General features: G+C 48.4%; 2 protein-coding genes across 6 annotated transcripts in view; one reads left to right on the plus strand and one right to left on the minus strand.

Moving 5' to 3' along the window:
* The window catches only part of FSIP2 (fibrous sheath interacting protein 2), a 40,646-nt gene extending 37,240 nt beyond the window's left edge, over nt 1-3,406 (plus strand). Inside the window, exons 22-25 of the mRNA XM_083714248.1 lie at nt 650-675; nt 1,110-1,165; nt 1,843-1,894; nt 3,122-3,406. Of these exons, the coding sequence (XP_083570374.1) occupies nt 650-675; nt 1,110-1,165; nt 1,843-1,894; nt 3,122-3,333 (346 nt within the window). The 3' untranslated portion in view covers nt 3,334-3,406. The remainder of the gene's footprint in view (nt 1-649; nt 676-1,109; nt 1,166-1,842; nt 1,895-3,121) is intronic.
* An 837-nt stretch (nt 3,407-4,243) lies between these two features.
* Nucleotides 4,244-14,685, minus strand: part of MROH2A (maestro heat like repeat family member 2A) — a 40,456-nt gene continuing 30,014 nt past the window's right edge. For 3 of the 5 annotated variants that reach the window (XM_083714276.1, XM_083714277.1, XM_083714275.1), the window contains 12 exons: nt 14,255-14,409; nt 13,356-13,473; nt 12,570-12,757; nt 11,688-11,825; nt 9,853-9,967; nt 8,836-8,982; nt 8,123-8,305; nt 7,693-7,848; nt 7,006-7,146; nt 5,772-5,874; nt 5,519-5,584; nt 4,244-4,492 (listed from right to left, as the gene is read on the minus strand). In XM_083714276.1, coding sequence (XP_083570402.1) covers nt 4,290-4,492; nt 5,519-5,584; nt 5,772-5,874; nt 7,006-7,146; nt 7,693-7,848; nt 8,123-8,305; nt 8,836-8,982; nt 9,853-9,967; nt 11,688-11,825; nt 12,570-12,757; nt 13,356-13,473; nt 14,255-14,409 — 1,713 coding nt within the window. In that variant the 3' untranslated portion in view covers nt 4,244-4,289. The remainder of the gene's footprint in view (nt 4,493-5,518; nt 5,585-5,771; nt 5,875-7,005; nt 7,147-7,692; nt 7,849-8,122; nt 8,306-8,835; nt 8,983-9,852; nt 9,968-11,687; nt 11,826-12,569; nt 12,758-13,355; nt 13,474-14,254; nt 14,410-14,685) is intronic. The other 2 variants (XM_083714279.1, XM_083714278.1) reach the window with 1 other exon arrangement.

Consider the following 14,685-nt stretch of genomic DNA (forward strand, 5'->3'; position numbering starts at 1 on the left):
TTTTCTTCACACACAGGCAATGGTTCCCCATTGAACTTCAGGGTTGGTTGGTTTTTTTCACTTGCACTGTTGGGGGCAGTGAAGCTCTCAATGCCAGCTGCTGGGAATTGAAGGTGGGGAGACTGCTGTCGGCAGCAGAGTGTGGAAGCAGGCCTCCCTCGACAAAGTGGTGGCTTTGTAACCACTTGGCAAGCTGGTCTTTTAGCGTGGGACAGCAACAAAACCACTAGAGCATTTGCAAAGCTAAGCAGGGTCCGGGATGGTTTCAAATTGGATGGGGCACCACGTGTTGAGATTCCTGTACTTAAGGGGGCTGGACTGGATGACCCTCGGGGGTCCCTTCCAACTCTACGATTCAATCCAGCCCCCGCATCCAGTCCAAAATCCATACAAGCAAATGGTGAAGGTCTCTCCAGTTGGGAGGCACAGGCCACCCACTTGTCCAGTGGTTTCTATGTGTGCCGTGGTAAGATCCCGCTTGCGGGAACCACCACCCGGATGCCTGCCTCATGCTTGGGCTTTGCACCTATTGAGGCCACGATCCAAACAGGCTTTGGCAGAGGGGCAGACTCCAGGCCACTGTGCAAATGGGGAGAGGACACATTACAAGCGCAGCATTTTAACCAAGCCCTTTCTGTATCTGTTTCAGTGATAGAGAGAAGATTCTGGATAAAGGTGACTATTCATTCTGTCGCTTTGGGGTTTGATACAATTGCACTTGTGTGTTTAAATCCTGCATTGCAGGGGGTTGGACTAGATGATCCTTGGGCTCCCTTCCAACGTTACCATTCTATGGTTCTAGAATGGCTGCTCCTTAGAAGCTGCCCTGTGCAGAGCCCCACATGGGGCTGGGGTGCCAAAGGGGGTCTCAGGCCCCTAGACCTGGCCCACAAGCCTCCTCCAGGCACACAACTGCGAGAAGGATGCCCCCAAAGGGAATCAGGACCCAGTGAGTTGTGGGTACAGTTTTCATGGGGGGAGGACATGGGCTGGCAGGGAGCGCCTGTCTATGGGGCCAGAGCGACCTCACCCTGTTGAGGTCGCTTGCAGCACACCCACACCCTTGGCTTGCATTGTAACACAGCCATTTCTCACCTGTTTTCTTCCAGCTGCAGTCGAGATGCACCTCTCCCGGGACACCGAAGCAGTCTCAGGACCCTTCGAGGTAAATTGCCATAGCATGTTTGTGGAGAGGAATGCGACCCTGTCCACAGAGATCACTCAGGCTCAGAGATCTGTACTGGTTAACAATTTGCTACAGGGACACATATATAAAGCCCTTAAGAACTTAGGACTGGGCAGGAAAAGGGTCTCTCTGGGCTTATCCACACTCTTTTCAGGTACGGTCTGAACTTAGAAGCTCTGTGTCAGAGTGCTTCACCCCCCTGCTCTGAAGCGGTGTTTCCCAAACTTGGGTTTCCAGCTGTTTTTGGACTACGATTCCCACCATTCCTGACCATTGGTCCTGCTAGCTAGGGATAATGGGAGTTATAGTGCAAAAACCTGGGAGACCCAAGTTTGGGAAACACTGCTCCGGAGCTTTCCCCTGTGAAAACTTGCTCTTTAAAGCTCAATAGGAGCAGACGGTAACCTGCTTAAAATCTGAATTGATGTTTGCCCTGATTGAGTGCTAAAGAGTGGGTTTTTGCAGTGAAAACCCCAAGGCAAGAAACGAAAAACCATGCTTAGACACAGAGCATTAAAGTGTGGAGCTGTGCCTGGAAAGAGCAGCGCAAAAGATAAGTCTCATCCTGCAATGGACTTGGTTATCCTGACTTAGGACAAGGGCATTTTATGTGCCCCTCTCTCCTATTCCCTCCTGACCTCTTCCTCCTTTCACAGATCATGTCTGTTTACCAGGACGTTCCAGAGTATGTCATAGAGTACGAAACACGTAAGTTTTCTCGCTGCCAGTTTCGGGGTGTGGACGTCACTTTTGTCCCTTGAACAGTGGTTGGGGGGCAGGCCACGCCAGGCCACCTCCCTCCTTAGGGATGTGGAACAGGGAGGCTTCCAGCATGACATGGACATGTCCACATAAGGGAACCACAAAGTGGGTTTATGTTCAGTAGTTCCACCCACATACCTAGCCTTGCTCAGGAATTTGAAAACAAAAACAACAACAACCCCAAAATCAGTGGAGTTTTGAAACCGGTGGTTTAAATTGCTGTGTTTTTTTGAAGGTTCCATCCACCATCTTGAGTCAAAATGGCAACCAAGACACACCCCCCCCCCCCGCAAATGGCTCCTTAATCTCAGAAACCAAAGTAGTTTCCAAAGTGGGCAATACCACCATCGGGGGGGGGTACCATCCTTTTGGGGGGTCCTAAAAGGCAAGGGGGTGGCAGGTGGCACAAATGATTATCAGTCTTTGAGAAGCTGATATCACTACATCAAATTCATCAGTTTTTTGTTGAATTGATAAAACTAAACCCTTTTATTGGATTTAGAATAAAGGTGCAATTAATTGTTACTGTTTTGAATTATTTTGTTATTAGCTTCCTTAGTGGGTCATGCAAACCACTATTCTGAATAATGCTTTGTATAAGGTAGGGGGAATCAGGGATGTGTTTAGGCAGGGGGTGGTGGCCAAAAGAGTTTGGGAACCACTGTCTTAAGAAGTGTGCAAATGCATGGTAGATAAGCAAATGAGTTTCCAAAATATATAGGAGATTAAGTTTATTTAAAACATTGATAGACACACCCCATGCCTTTCTATTTTAAACAATCCAAGGCAGCTTACACCATTTTAGAATTAAAAAACAAACATTAAAAACCTGAACAATTGAGGGGGCGGAGGAAACAAGAATAGGTCAAAATTTGTGTAAATTTTGGCGGTGTAAAAATGAAACAAAACCCAGACACTCAAGCAGCCAAATGCTTGTCTGATGGAAGACAAGTGAGGCTCTCCACTGCCTGGAATTTGTTGCCTGTGTTGCTCTTCATCTAACGGGATATTGCTGGACTCCAAATCCCATTAGCTCATGGGGCCAGTGTGACTGACCGCTGGGGATTATGGGAGTTGGAGTACAACCTTGCTCTCACTTGATGCACTCACAGGGGCTGTGAGCGGCAGGTTGACTCCATGATTCCATGACCAACCTCTCTTTTGGCTTCTCAGATCACGAGGGAGGTGCCACTGAGCAGCAACCGCCACTCCAGCAGAAGCCCTCCGTCTTCGAGAAAGTCTCCAATGCCTTGTCCAGAGTTTTCTCCCGAACGTCCGCCAGCAGCCTGACCCACCCCAGTACGTCCCAAGAGAAAGTCCCCAGTGACCAGGCCATGACCGAACCCAGTACATCCCAAGAGAAAGTCCCCGGCGACCAGGCCTGATGACCAAACTCCTCCTCCTCCTCCTCCTCCTCCACCTTTATACAGCTGAGAGAATAAATATTTTCTTCAGAAACGGAGTGGCCCCTGACTTTACTTGCAGGGGGCACAGCAGAGAAATGGAGCCGCCTGACCCCTTCTTGAAGGGAGGGGGAGCTCGTCTGGCTTCTGTGCTACATGCAGAGAAAATGGGGGCCAGGGGAGAAGTTGGTGGGCTGCAGATAGGGGAAGCCCTATCTGTTGCATCTGACCCACAGCCAGAGCTTCCTTGCCTGTTTTGAAGCAGGCACAACCTCTGGGAAGGAAAGTTGTCCCACACGGAGTAGGTGCCAGGCAGGCTGCAATTCCTACATTGTAGGGGGCAGGATTAGATGACCCCCCCCCAGACCCCTTCCAACCCTATGGATCTAGGATTCTATGATTTCTGTGGACAAGGCCGACGCTTATCCATCTGGTTGGGGCCAGCCGGGCCAAAGTGGGGTGTGTGCCAGAGAAAATGCTGAACAAAAGGGGGTCCCACAGGGAAAGTAGGAGACACAGGTGGATCTGAACAGCTGGCAGCCCTCTGATTCCTGGCCCCAATCCAGGTTTTCCTGGGCTATTCTCCCCACTCCCCAGCTTGCCCTTGGAATCCCAGAGGGTGTCCCTTCCTGAGCTCCCCAATTCTGTGCTTGTGGCAAATTGGGGCTAGTGAAGCTGAAGTCAACAGGGACAGGAGGTTCTGGTGGGAGGGTAGCCCTCCTTTTGGCATGTTCTGTTCTCTTCCTGAGCTGAGACCTCCTTGTGGGATTCCCACTTCAGTGTTCCCCATGGGGCCCCCATCACTCTCTCTGCCGTGCTAAGTCTCTAGAAAGGAGAATTAAGCCAGCAAGAGGTTGCCACTTTACCCTCAGTCCGAAGGAGACACCAGTCGTAAAAGGGGAGATAGATATATATTTCTGCTTTCCAAGGCTTCCCCCTCAGGTAGGCCCAGCCCCCCGGCTCTCAGGCCTGGGACCTTTACGTTGCCGGCCAAACAACCAGCTGGGCAGCAGAGGCCTTCTTCTGCGGCTCTGGGCTGAGCCAGTCTGGCTCTCCTGGCATTTCCGCTGGGTGGCATGGAGGGCTTCTGAGGCAGCAATTTCAACAGCAGCATTGGGGTCACGGCAGAGAGGGCGGAGGGCTGTGGGGAGACAGAAGAGGCAGGGCAGTGGGGTAGGGCCACAGTCTCCCTCCTGGGGGGGAGGGGATCTTCAGGGCCTGCTTTTGACCCCTCGGCAGACACCCCCTTCACAGTCCAGTTTCCCTAATGCCACTGCCCCGCTCTGTTCCCCTTAAGGCCTGAAATGGATAGGAAGGACCTCCAATGGTGACCCAGAATCTTGTCTTCCCAGCAGCCTGTGTGAAACCCGCACTCAGGACCCTGGGACAAGAGCAGCACACTCCCCTCCTGTGGCTTCCAGCAACCAACATTTGGAAGAATTGCTGCTTCTGACAGTGGAGGCAGAGCATAGCTTGATAGCCTTCTCTTCCTCCATGAATCTGTCTAACCCCTTTTCAAGCTGTCCAAGTTGGTGGCCATCCCTGGCTCCAGTGGGAGGGAGTTCCATAGGAACACAAGAAGATCCTGCTGAATGAGGCGAAGGGCCCATCTAGTCTAGCATCCTCTTCTCACAGGGGCCAAATGTCCTTAAGAACCAAGGAACCTAGATAGGGTCTCTCTTGATATAGAGGTTCCATGAGAATATCAGGAGAACCTGGCTGCTGGATCAGGCCAAAGAGCCTGGGCAGCCAGCCAGATGCCCCAAAGGGAAGCCCACAAGCCCTCTTGTGATTCCCAGGAGCTGGTTCCCTCCAGAGACGACATCACGGTTATGCCGCCATTGTGGCTAGCATCCATCATTGGCTTTCTCTCCCTCCATACTCTGCAGCTTGCAAAAAAAAGTGATAGAAAATCTCCACTTCTCCTAGCTTTGGTGCTGGCAATTGTTGCTAGAAAACAGGGGTCCCCTTAGAGCCAAGACCTCACCCCTGAGGCACTTTGCGAAAGGATGCTAGGTTCCTCGCGTATCACAGCCTCAGCATCCCCAAACTCCCCCAGTCATTTTTCACTCCGTATGCTGAAGGCTGGATGTTCCAGAGTTGCATCGAGAGATAGGCTTCAATTTGCCATTCCCACCCATGGGATACATCCGGTGGCAACACTCACCTACAAGGAGCCGGTCCAGATCCAGCTGTCGGAGGCGCTGAGCGTCCGCTGTCTTCACAAGGATTCCTTGCAGGAATAAAGGGGACATCTGGGTCTCAATCCAGGGCAGGGTTGCCAACTCCAGGCCTCCCTTTCATGGACTCCCATCTCTGGTGCTAGGGGTGGGGGAATGTTACCCCCCCACCGCCTCTAGCCTCTCGTCCAAAGAGAGAGAGGGGGCCATTGGTCTCCTCCTTCATGTGCAGACACACACCGGCCAGCTTGCAGGCTGCGATCTGAACTCCTTCCCAGGTACAGCACAGGTACTGGGGCACATCAGCCAGGATGGCCCCCAAGAGCGCTGGATTCGTCTTAGCCTAGGAGAAATCGGGGGGAGGCCACATCAGGTCACTGCCCAGCAGGTCCATTGTCAAAGAATAACAGAACTGTAGAGTTGGAAGGTATCCTAAGGGCCATCTAGTCCAACCCCCTGCAATGCAGGAATCAAAGCTAAAGAATCCTTAGCACATGGGCCATCCAAACTCTTGTTTGGAAACCTCCAATGAAGGAGAGTCCACCACTTTCCAAGGTCATGGAATCATAGAATTGTAGAATTGGCAGGGACCCCAAGGGTTAAGGGTCCAACCCCCTGCAGTGAAGGCATCACGGCTAACAGACCCTTGCAATGCAGCAATCAGGAATATCTGCCCCCATTTGTTTCTTGGAAGGTTAGACTTCTGCAGGTGCATTTCCCCATAACTCTCCTTATCACAAAAAAAAGTCTGAACTGTTGTAGAAGTGTGACAGGGCTGCAAACTGGCTGTGATGGCGGAAGCATGAATTTGCTGGCATGTAACTGAATCCTACCCCAAAACAGAGATGGCCTAGATGCTCCTTAATTCTCTTGGAGCAAAAGAAGCAGCAGGTTTGGAGGCACCTAAGGTAGAAAAGAACAGGGGCTAGTGGCACTTTCCTTCCAGTTAAAACAGTTTGACCTCCCTATCTCTCTCTCTCTCTCTCTCTCTCTCTCTCTCTCTCTCTCTCTCTCTCTCTCTCTGGAAAGGGTTCTAGTTTCACTCTGCCTTTGCTCTAACACAGGCACCCCCAAACCTGGCCCTCCAGATGTTTTGGGACTACAACTCCCATCATCCCTAGCTAACAGGACCAGTGGTCAGGGATGATGGGAACTGTAGTCCCAAAACATCTAAAGGGCCGAGTTTGGGGGTGCCTGCTCTAACGCTTGTAGGAAGGCAACAAGATTAAAGAAACGAAAAAAATGTTTTCACCTGGCACCTAAATATTAGGGCCAAGGATGTCCAGTTGGGTCTCTAAGTTTCTGGTTCTCATGGTTTAGGGTGAACAGAGAGAAGAGCAGGAGAGGAAGACCAGCATGAGAGGAAGGCCCCAGAGAGAAAGGCATTCCTGGTTGCCAGGAGGCAGCTGAGAGAAAGTTTCCTAGCAATGGTGGCAAGAGGTGGTGCCTTGTCCCAGCTTATAGGCTCACTCACCAGCTGTCGGCACACTTTGCCCATCAAGTGGATGTGACGTGCACCAGAGACATCCGCCAGCAGCTGCCCAGCCTCCATGTCCCCTGTGAGGTCTTGCAGGCCCACGAAGGGGGCACATGACGTGAAGGCAATGGAGCAGGCCTGGTGGAAGAGACGGGGAGGGTCACACTCTGTCTGGCCCCACCTGGCATAGACTGGGGAAAGAGGGGTGGGGAGGACTTGGTAATTCTAGCTGATTGGGTGCAGAATTACAATTTCATAGAACTGAAGGGACCCCCAAAGGCCATCTAGCCCAACATCCTGCAATGCAGGAATCGCAGCTAAATAACCACTGCCGAACGGCTCTTAAATGTCTGGAAGTTCTCCCTAATGTTTAGTTGGAACAGGGTCGTAAATGTAATTTAAAACAACATAACAATAGCAGCTCGTCTGTCATTTCTCAGAGGCAGTGACGCTTCTGAATACCAGTTTCTCGAAATGGCAGAAGGGGAGAATTGCTTGCATCTGGTCAGCCACTATGAGAACAGGATGTTGGACTAGATGGGGCATTGATCTGACGCAGCAGGGATCTACTGATGCTGTTATGTTGACCCCTGGTCTCTTGACAGCTGCCTGGTTTCATGGTGCACAGGTAGAGTGTCTGGGAGCAGGAGGCTCAAGGAGAGGGGTGTGGGTATGATGCTGTACCTTGGCCACAGTGGGGCTGGGTTCCCTGAAGTGCAGCAGGAGGGCAGTCAAAGACCTCCCCACCTCTTTGGCAAAGGACTTGGCCTCCTCCGGCTGAGTTGCCCTGGCCAGCTGGCCCAAGAGCTCAAACGCTGCTTGGCGGAGGGAATTATCCACCTACAGCAGGAAGGGGTGGGAGTGGGGAATGAGAAGATCTTATGAAAGGGGGAAAGGTCACCACTTGCTAGGAACAAGTGGGACACAGGGAAGCACCCACACTCTCCAAGTGCCCCAATTTTCCCGGGCCAGTCTCAGAATTACCAGTCGCTGAGAAGCACTTGGCAAGGAAAATGGACCCTCCCCTTCCTGGGTTTCCAGAAGGTCAGAAACAGGACTCTGGGCTAGGAGAGCCTTTGCTTTAACTTTGATCAGAAAGAAAGGGCCAACTCACGTGCCAGAGGTGCCCACGGGCCTGGCCGGCTACGACCTGGAGAGCACGAACTCTGTGCCGTCTCCCGATACATCCCCACAGCTTGCCCAGGGCACACAGGCTCTCACAGGCCACTTCAGGGCTGGCATCATTGCCCGCAGCTTGGAGCAGAGTCGCCAGCAAAGACTCCTGGTGCTTCTTCACCTACGGAGAAAAGCCCTCAGCCCTCAGTGGCTGGGATGCCCCTACATCTACAGAGTCTCCCCCGCCCAGGAAACCTCCCAGGATTGGCTGGAGGGGCCTGATCTAGTGGCTGGCAGCAAACCGTTTGCCAGGGGGCTTCAGGACAATATGCAGAGCTCCCACCCCACCTAGCTGAACTTCTCACTTCTTTTCCTTTTCCCCTCTCCATTGCCTCCTCTTTAATTCATTCACACTGGTCACACCCACAGCAGTGTGGTGTAACGGTTAGAGTGTTGGACTAGGACCTGAAAGAGACCAGGGTTCATTTTCCACCCACCCTAAAAAATCTAGAGTTCCTTGCAAGACCTCAGTTGCTTCCTGAGCTATGATAAGCAGCTTTGAACTGCTGCACAGCTAAAGTTTTGGATCTCTCTCTCTCTCTCTCTCTCTCTCTCTCTCTCTCTCTCTCTCTCACACACACACACACACACACACACACAGCCCTGCCCTTCATCACCTGCTGAGGTCCCATTTGGAATCCCTTGAACTACCTCATGGGGCGCTTCTGTTGCCACGTTCCCCAGGCCTCGGAGCGCCAGGGCTCGCAGGGTGGTGCTGCCATCCTGGGACATGGCCAGCATCTCTTGCAGAAGGAGGGTGTGCATCTCTGGTGTGTGAAGCAAAGAGTGGCCTGGGATCTGAGCCAAGCAAAGGAACCATCAGTAAACTCCTGCACTAAACTTCCCAACACCCACAACATGAAAACGTGGAAAGTCCTAATAGACAAGATGTTAAATGGTTTTTATATGCAACAACAGCGGCAAGAGTATTGTTAGCCCAGAAATGGAAGCAAGAAGAAATTCCGATAAAAGAAGAATGGCAGATGAAATTAATGGACTACGCAGAATTAGATAAAATGACAGGAAGGATTCGAAACCTGCGGGACCAGAGATTCACAGAAGATTGGAAGAAATATACAAACTATTTGAAGAGCAACTGTAATCAACAAATTATGCTAGTAGGGCGACAAGAAGTTTTGTAAGGAAAACCATATGAAATATTGCAAAATAGAGAAAGAATAGAGATACAGTGGTACCTCGGGTTAAGTATTTAATTCGTTCTGGAGGTCCGTTCTTAACCTGAAACTGTTCTTAACCTGAAGCACCACTTTAGCTAATGGGGCCTCCTGCTGCCGCTGTGCTGCTGCTACACGATTTCTGTTCTCATCCTGAAGCAAAGTTCTTAACCCGAGGTAATATTTCTGGGTTAGCGGAGACTGTAACCTGAAGTGAATGCAACTTGAAGTGTATGTAACCCAAGGTACCACTGTATTAATTATGAGATTTAAATGTAATGGTGAAAGTAAGAAATGTATATTAAGTGAATAGATTGGAAAATTTTCAGATGTGATTGATGGAAGTAAAAAAACCTGTATAAGATGTAAAAGCATGATTAATTATTGTTGAAAATGATATGTTAAAAAACTAATAAAAATTTATACAAAAAATAAGAAAGAAACATGGAAAGTCCTTAGGGAGATGCTTATACAATAGCAGTAAATACAATACCTCCATGCAGAAGACCAGGCTGAGGTCTCTGTAGGCTGTTCTGGAGGAACTGAGATGGGGCAGGAGGTGACGCAGGAGGTCATCGATGAGTGGGTTCTGTGACCACGCCATGGACCTGAGGGGCAGGGGGGAAAAGGAAGGATGAGAACATAGAAGAGCCTGCTGGATCAGGACAATGGCCCAGTGGCGTAACATGGGTTGCCAGCTCCCGGGGCTGCGTGGAGCACTGTAGGGGAGACAGGAAATGGACAGAGTATGCATGAACATTCAACTGCCTAATGGTGTCCATGTCACCCAGGAGATCCCAACCATAGTGATAAGAAAAGAAGAGTTGTTCTGTTTTCTGGAGAGGTCACTTCCTGGTTTGCATGGAGAAGCCATTTTCAACGAAGCCCAGCAGCATAAATGACACGTCATGTTATTGATTATGCAGGGCGGGGCTCACCCCCCCCCATATTGTATTCATGTTGATACCGGGCACTTCAAACAATGGCAAAAAGATATATTTAAGTCTGTCTGGTAGGGAAAGAAACCTCGGATTAAATATAAATTGTTAACAGAGGCAAAGGAAAGAGGTGGATTTGCCCTACCAGACTTAAAATTATATTATGAAGCGTCCTGTATCTGTTGGCTTAAAGAACGGATGAGTTTAAAGAACCCAGATATCTTAAATCTGGAAGGTTGTGATAACAGATTTGGGTGGCATGCATATTTATGGTATGGAAAAACAAAGGTACATAAGGGTTTCATGATTCATATTGTTAGAAAATCATTATATTCTATATGGGAAAAGTATAGGAATCTATTAGAAAATAAGACCCCGTGGTGGATATCACCACTAGAAGCATTCTCAGCGAAAAAAATTAAATATGGAAAAAGAATGGATAACATATAGAGAGTTGTTGGTGGAGGAGGGAAATCAGTTGAAATTGAAGAAATATAAGAATATAAGACATTTACTTACTGATTGGCTCCAATACCACCAACTAAATGATATTTTAAAAATGGATAAAGGAGTGGGATTTAGGAATGAATTATCAAGATTACATAAAAATCTGTTGTAAAATAATGCAAAGGTTCTGTCAAAAGTATACAAAATGTTGCTGGAATGGGAGACAAAAGACGAAGAAGTAAAATCAGTAATGATACATTGGGCAAAATATGTGGGTCATAATATACCGTTTGATTCATGGGAAAAGTTATGGAAAGCAGATTTACTATTTACTGCTTGCTGTTCGTTAAAAGAGAACTATATGAAAATGATGTGCCAATGGTACTTAACTCCTACAAGACTTGTAAAAATGTATTTTAAATGTCTAATTTATGCTGGAAATGCAAAGAGAAAGAGGGTACATTTTATCATATGTGTTGGACCTGTAAGTCAGCAAACGCCTTCTGGGAAATGATTAACAATGATCTAAAAAAAATGTTTAAAATAACTTTTGTTAAAAAGCCTATTAGGTATACAGTAATAGGAGAAGAGATTCCGAAGGAGAAAAAGGTCTTATTTATGTATGCGACAACAGTGGCAAGAATGCTATATGCCCAGGGTATTGATAAAGGAGTATTGAAAAAGGAAACTTAATAGATTGGATAAAAGTATTTAGTCGCAGAAAAGATAAGAGATAAATATTGGAAACCAGGGAGAGGAGTGGGGGGAAGTCTGGGGGTCAGAAGATAAAGATATGTAATTTGTTATGGATGAATGCAAATAATATTGTATGCTAAAAAAATTCTAAAATAAAAAATATATTTTATTCAAGTTGCACCCCTGACCCCGTGATCATCCAGAGGCCTATTGGAACCCACAGATAGGATCTGAGCACAAGAATCACCTGGCTAAGAGGGCGACACCCTTCAGGTAACTGCCTGGCTGCATCAGGAAGGTCCAGGTGTCTCCCGAGACATCCATCTCCCCCGCCGATTCCGGGAGAGCTCTGCTGAGGGCAGCTTGTAGCACCAGCACAGCCTGCCTGGGAGACAAAACCAAAGACTCCTTTCCCCAGTCAGTTTGGAGCCAGGCAGAGCCCTTGTCCCGCCCCCCTTATTTGTTTATTTAATTTCATAACATTTACATGCAGCTTGATTTTTTTTAAAAAAAGAGAAAGAAACCTCAAAGCATTTTGCAAAAAAAAGATAAAACAACAAAATTATTATTAAGAAGAACTCACAAGAACAATTTAAGGCTTTTGAAAAGTTAAAACGGACTAAAAAGAGAACAAAACTCACATTGACTTTCTGAACGTCTAGTTAGGCTTGTCTGAACAAGAGTGGTTTGAAAAGATGACACTGAAGAAGGCACCTGCCTGGTGTCAAGAGGCAGGGAGTTCCAAAGTGTAAGTGCTGCCACACTAAAAGACTGAGTTCTTACAAACACAGAAGAGGGGTTATATGGCACCCGTCGCAGTGCCAGTTCCGCAGACTGAAGCGTTTGAGTGGGCAGAAGTGGGGTAAGCCGATGTTGCAGGTAAACTGCTCCCAAGTGGTTAAGGGCTTTAGAACACCTTGAACCTGGCCCAGTGGCAGACGGGCAACCAGTGCAGCTCTCTGAGCAGAGGTGTTGCATTTCGACAAGGCTCTCCTCCTGTCAGCAATCGTGCTGCAGCATTCTTAACTTACGGCAGCTTCTGGGGAAAACGCACAGGAAGCCCCACAAAGAGTGCACTTGTGGGGAAGGGCAGCGGAAGGAGATGCCACCCGGGACTGACGGGCGCTACCTGCGGGGCTCCAGCGGCACCATTCTGCTGCATGCCATCCTTTTCAGAGAAGAAGGGTCGGGCGTCTCTGCATTCAGGTCTGTGCTGCTGAGTTGGCACAAGAGAGTGTGGCACAGCTTTGAGAGCAGCGGGAGCCGACTTGTGCAGCCCTCCAGAGCCAGGACTCCCTCCCGGAGGGACACAAGAGCCTGGAACAGGGGTATTTATTTATTTATTTATTTAATGCAAAAACTTTTTAAATAAAACTTTAATTTTTTATTTCTGATTTCACGCAATTTCTTTCGTTCTTTTTTCCTTCTTTTTTTTTGAGTTTTATTTATTTATTAACGTTCTTATGCTAACTCGGTAAACATTATCATATTACATCACAAGGCTTATTATAATATAATTTTCAGCATGTATACAAAGTTTATGTACAAAGTTTATATACCTAAAGAAAAGAAACAAGGACAAAAAAAACTATTCCAAAATCATATATGTACCAACACTTTGGACTTCCTGTCTATCCCGTTGTATATTCCTTTTTCACAAATGAATGTACTCTTATTACTGTATATTTCTTTACATTTTATCTAATACATTCCTATATCAATATGTACCCTTGGTCTCATTTCTCAACTCAGTCTCTCTCCAATGTCAATGGATGGATTGACGATTGACGCAATTTCATGCCATGACCCAGAGCCCAACCCCCGAGCCCACGGAGAGTTGCCTGTATTCAATACAGGCCCATTAGAATTTCCATTTCAAGGCACATTCAACCATTATGCTTAGCAGAGCCCTCACCATGACGTAGCTGTGGGTGCCGCTTCCTTCCCCTCTCACCACGTTGAGCAGATGCCTCAGGACAGGTTCGCTCTTATCCTTGTACGTTGCTACAGCCACCAAGAGCTCCATCCTTGCCCTGGGGAATGGCACAGATGGTGAGCAGACTCGGAGAAAGAGTGCTGCTCTGCAGGAACGGCGCCAAGGGTTGGATTTCCAGTACAGATGCCAACAAAATACTGTGTAGAGGCACCCCCTGTTGTGAATACCATCCCCGGACAAGATTTAGGGTACTTTGTCCCATCCGTATATTTGAGGGCTTTGTTTGAAAGAAACTCGGAGCATTGTAAGTAGCCTCAGATAGTTTTAGGTAACCTCAAAGAGTTTTGGTTGGCTTCAGCGGCATTTCAAAGGGGCTTTAGAGGATCTATACAACTGTGTAACATGCAGAAAACAGCACTTTTAGAGAAATCAAAGACTGGTACTGAGGGAAGTCGGGGGGTGGGGAGGTTCTGTGGGGGGAGGGAAAAAGGGGGAAATAAGGATGATATGTTTCTAGATAATATGTTTTATTTTAATTTTGAATAAAAAAGTAATTTTCATTGAAGAGCCTCAAAGGAAAGGAGAATGTTTAAAGTGCCGTCCAGCAACTCCCGGAGTCCTTATCTGGCTGGGATATAAGCTTGTTTTCCGGGAGTGTGTCTTTCCCCCTTCTTTTTTAAAAGCTCCTGCTCACTCTGCTGAGGCTCACAGGAGACTTGCTTCAGGTGCCATCTTCTAACCGGAAGTCCATCGCCCCCTGTTGTTTTAGGAGGAGGGTTTTTCTTGGGTGGGGGTGGCATGGGGGGCTTGGGTTCCAGTTCAAAGAGCAGAGCAAACTCCCGACACCTGCTTCTGAGCCCTGGGAGTCTTGCACTCACCTGTCTGGGAGGAGGGCCTGCTGAAGGAGGGTGGCACAGACCGCCCTGCAGTGGCGCTCCGTCAGCACACAGACGGCCTGGGCCAGGGAATGGCGCTGAGTTGCATCCTCTGATTGCTGCACATAGGAGCAAATGACGGCCACCAGGTCGGGGATCTAGAAAGGACAAGGTTGGGGGGGGGGGAAGAAGCTCTGTAACCCTCATATATTTGGGGTGCCATTTCTAGAAGCATAAGAGAAGCCTTCTTATGTCCAGCATCATAATACATGTTGGTTCAGTACTCAAGTACTCTTTGGTGAGAGAACCCCAGAAGAGATCTAAAACAGGCATAGGCAAAGTCCAGCCCCCCAGATGTTTGGGACTACAATTCCCATCATCCCTGACCACTGGTCCTGTTAGCTAAGGATGATGGGAAATGTAGTCCCAAACAT

Source organism: Podarcis gaigeae, assembly GCF_964106915.1.
Source record: "Podarcis gaigeae genome assembly, chromosome: 15".
NCBI classification, from domain to species: Eukaryota; Metazoa; Chordata; class Lepidosauria; order Squamata; family Lacertidae; genus Podarcis; species Podarcis gaigeae.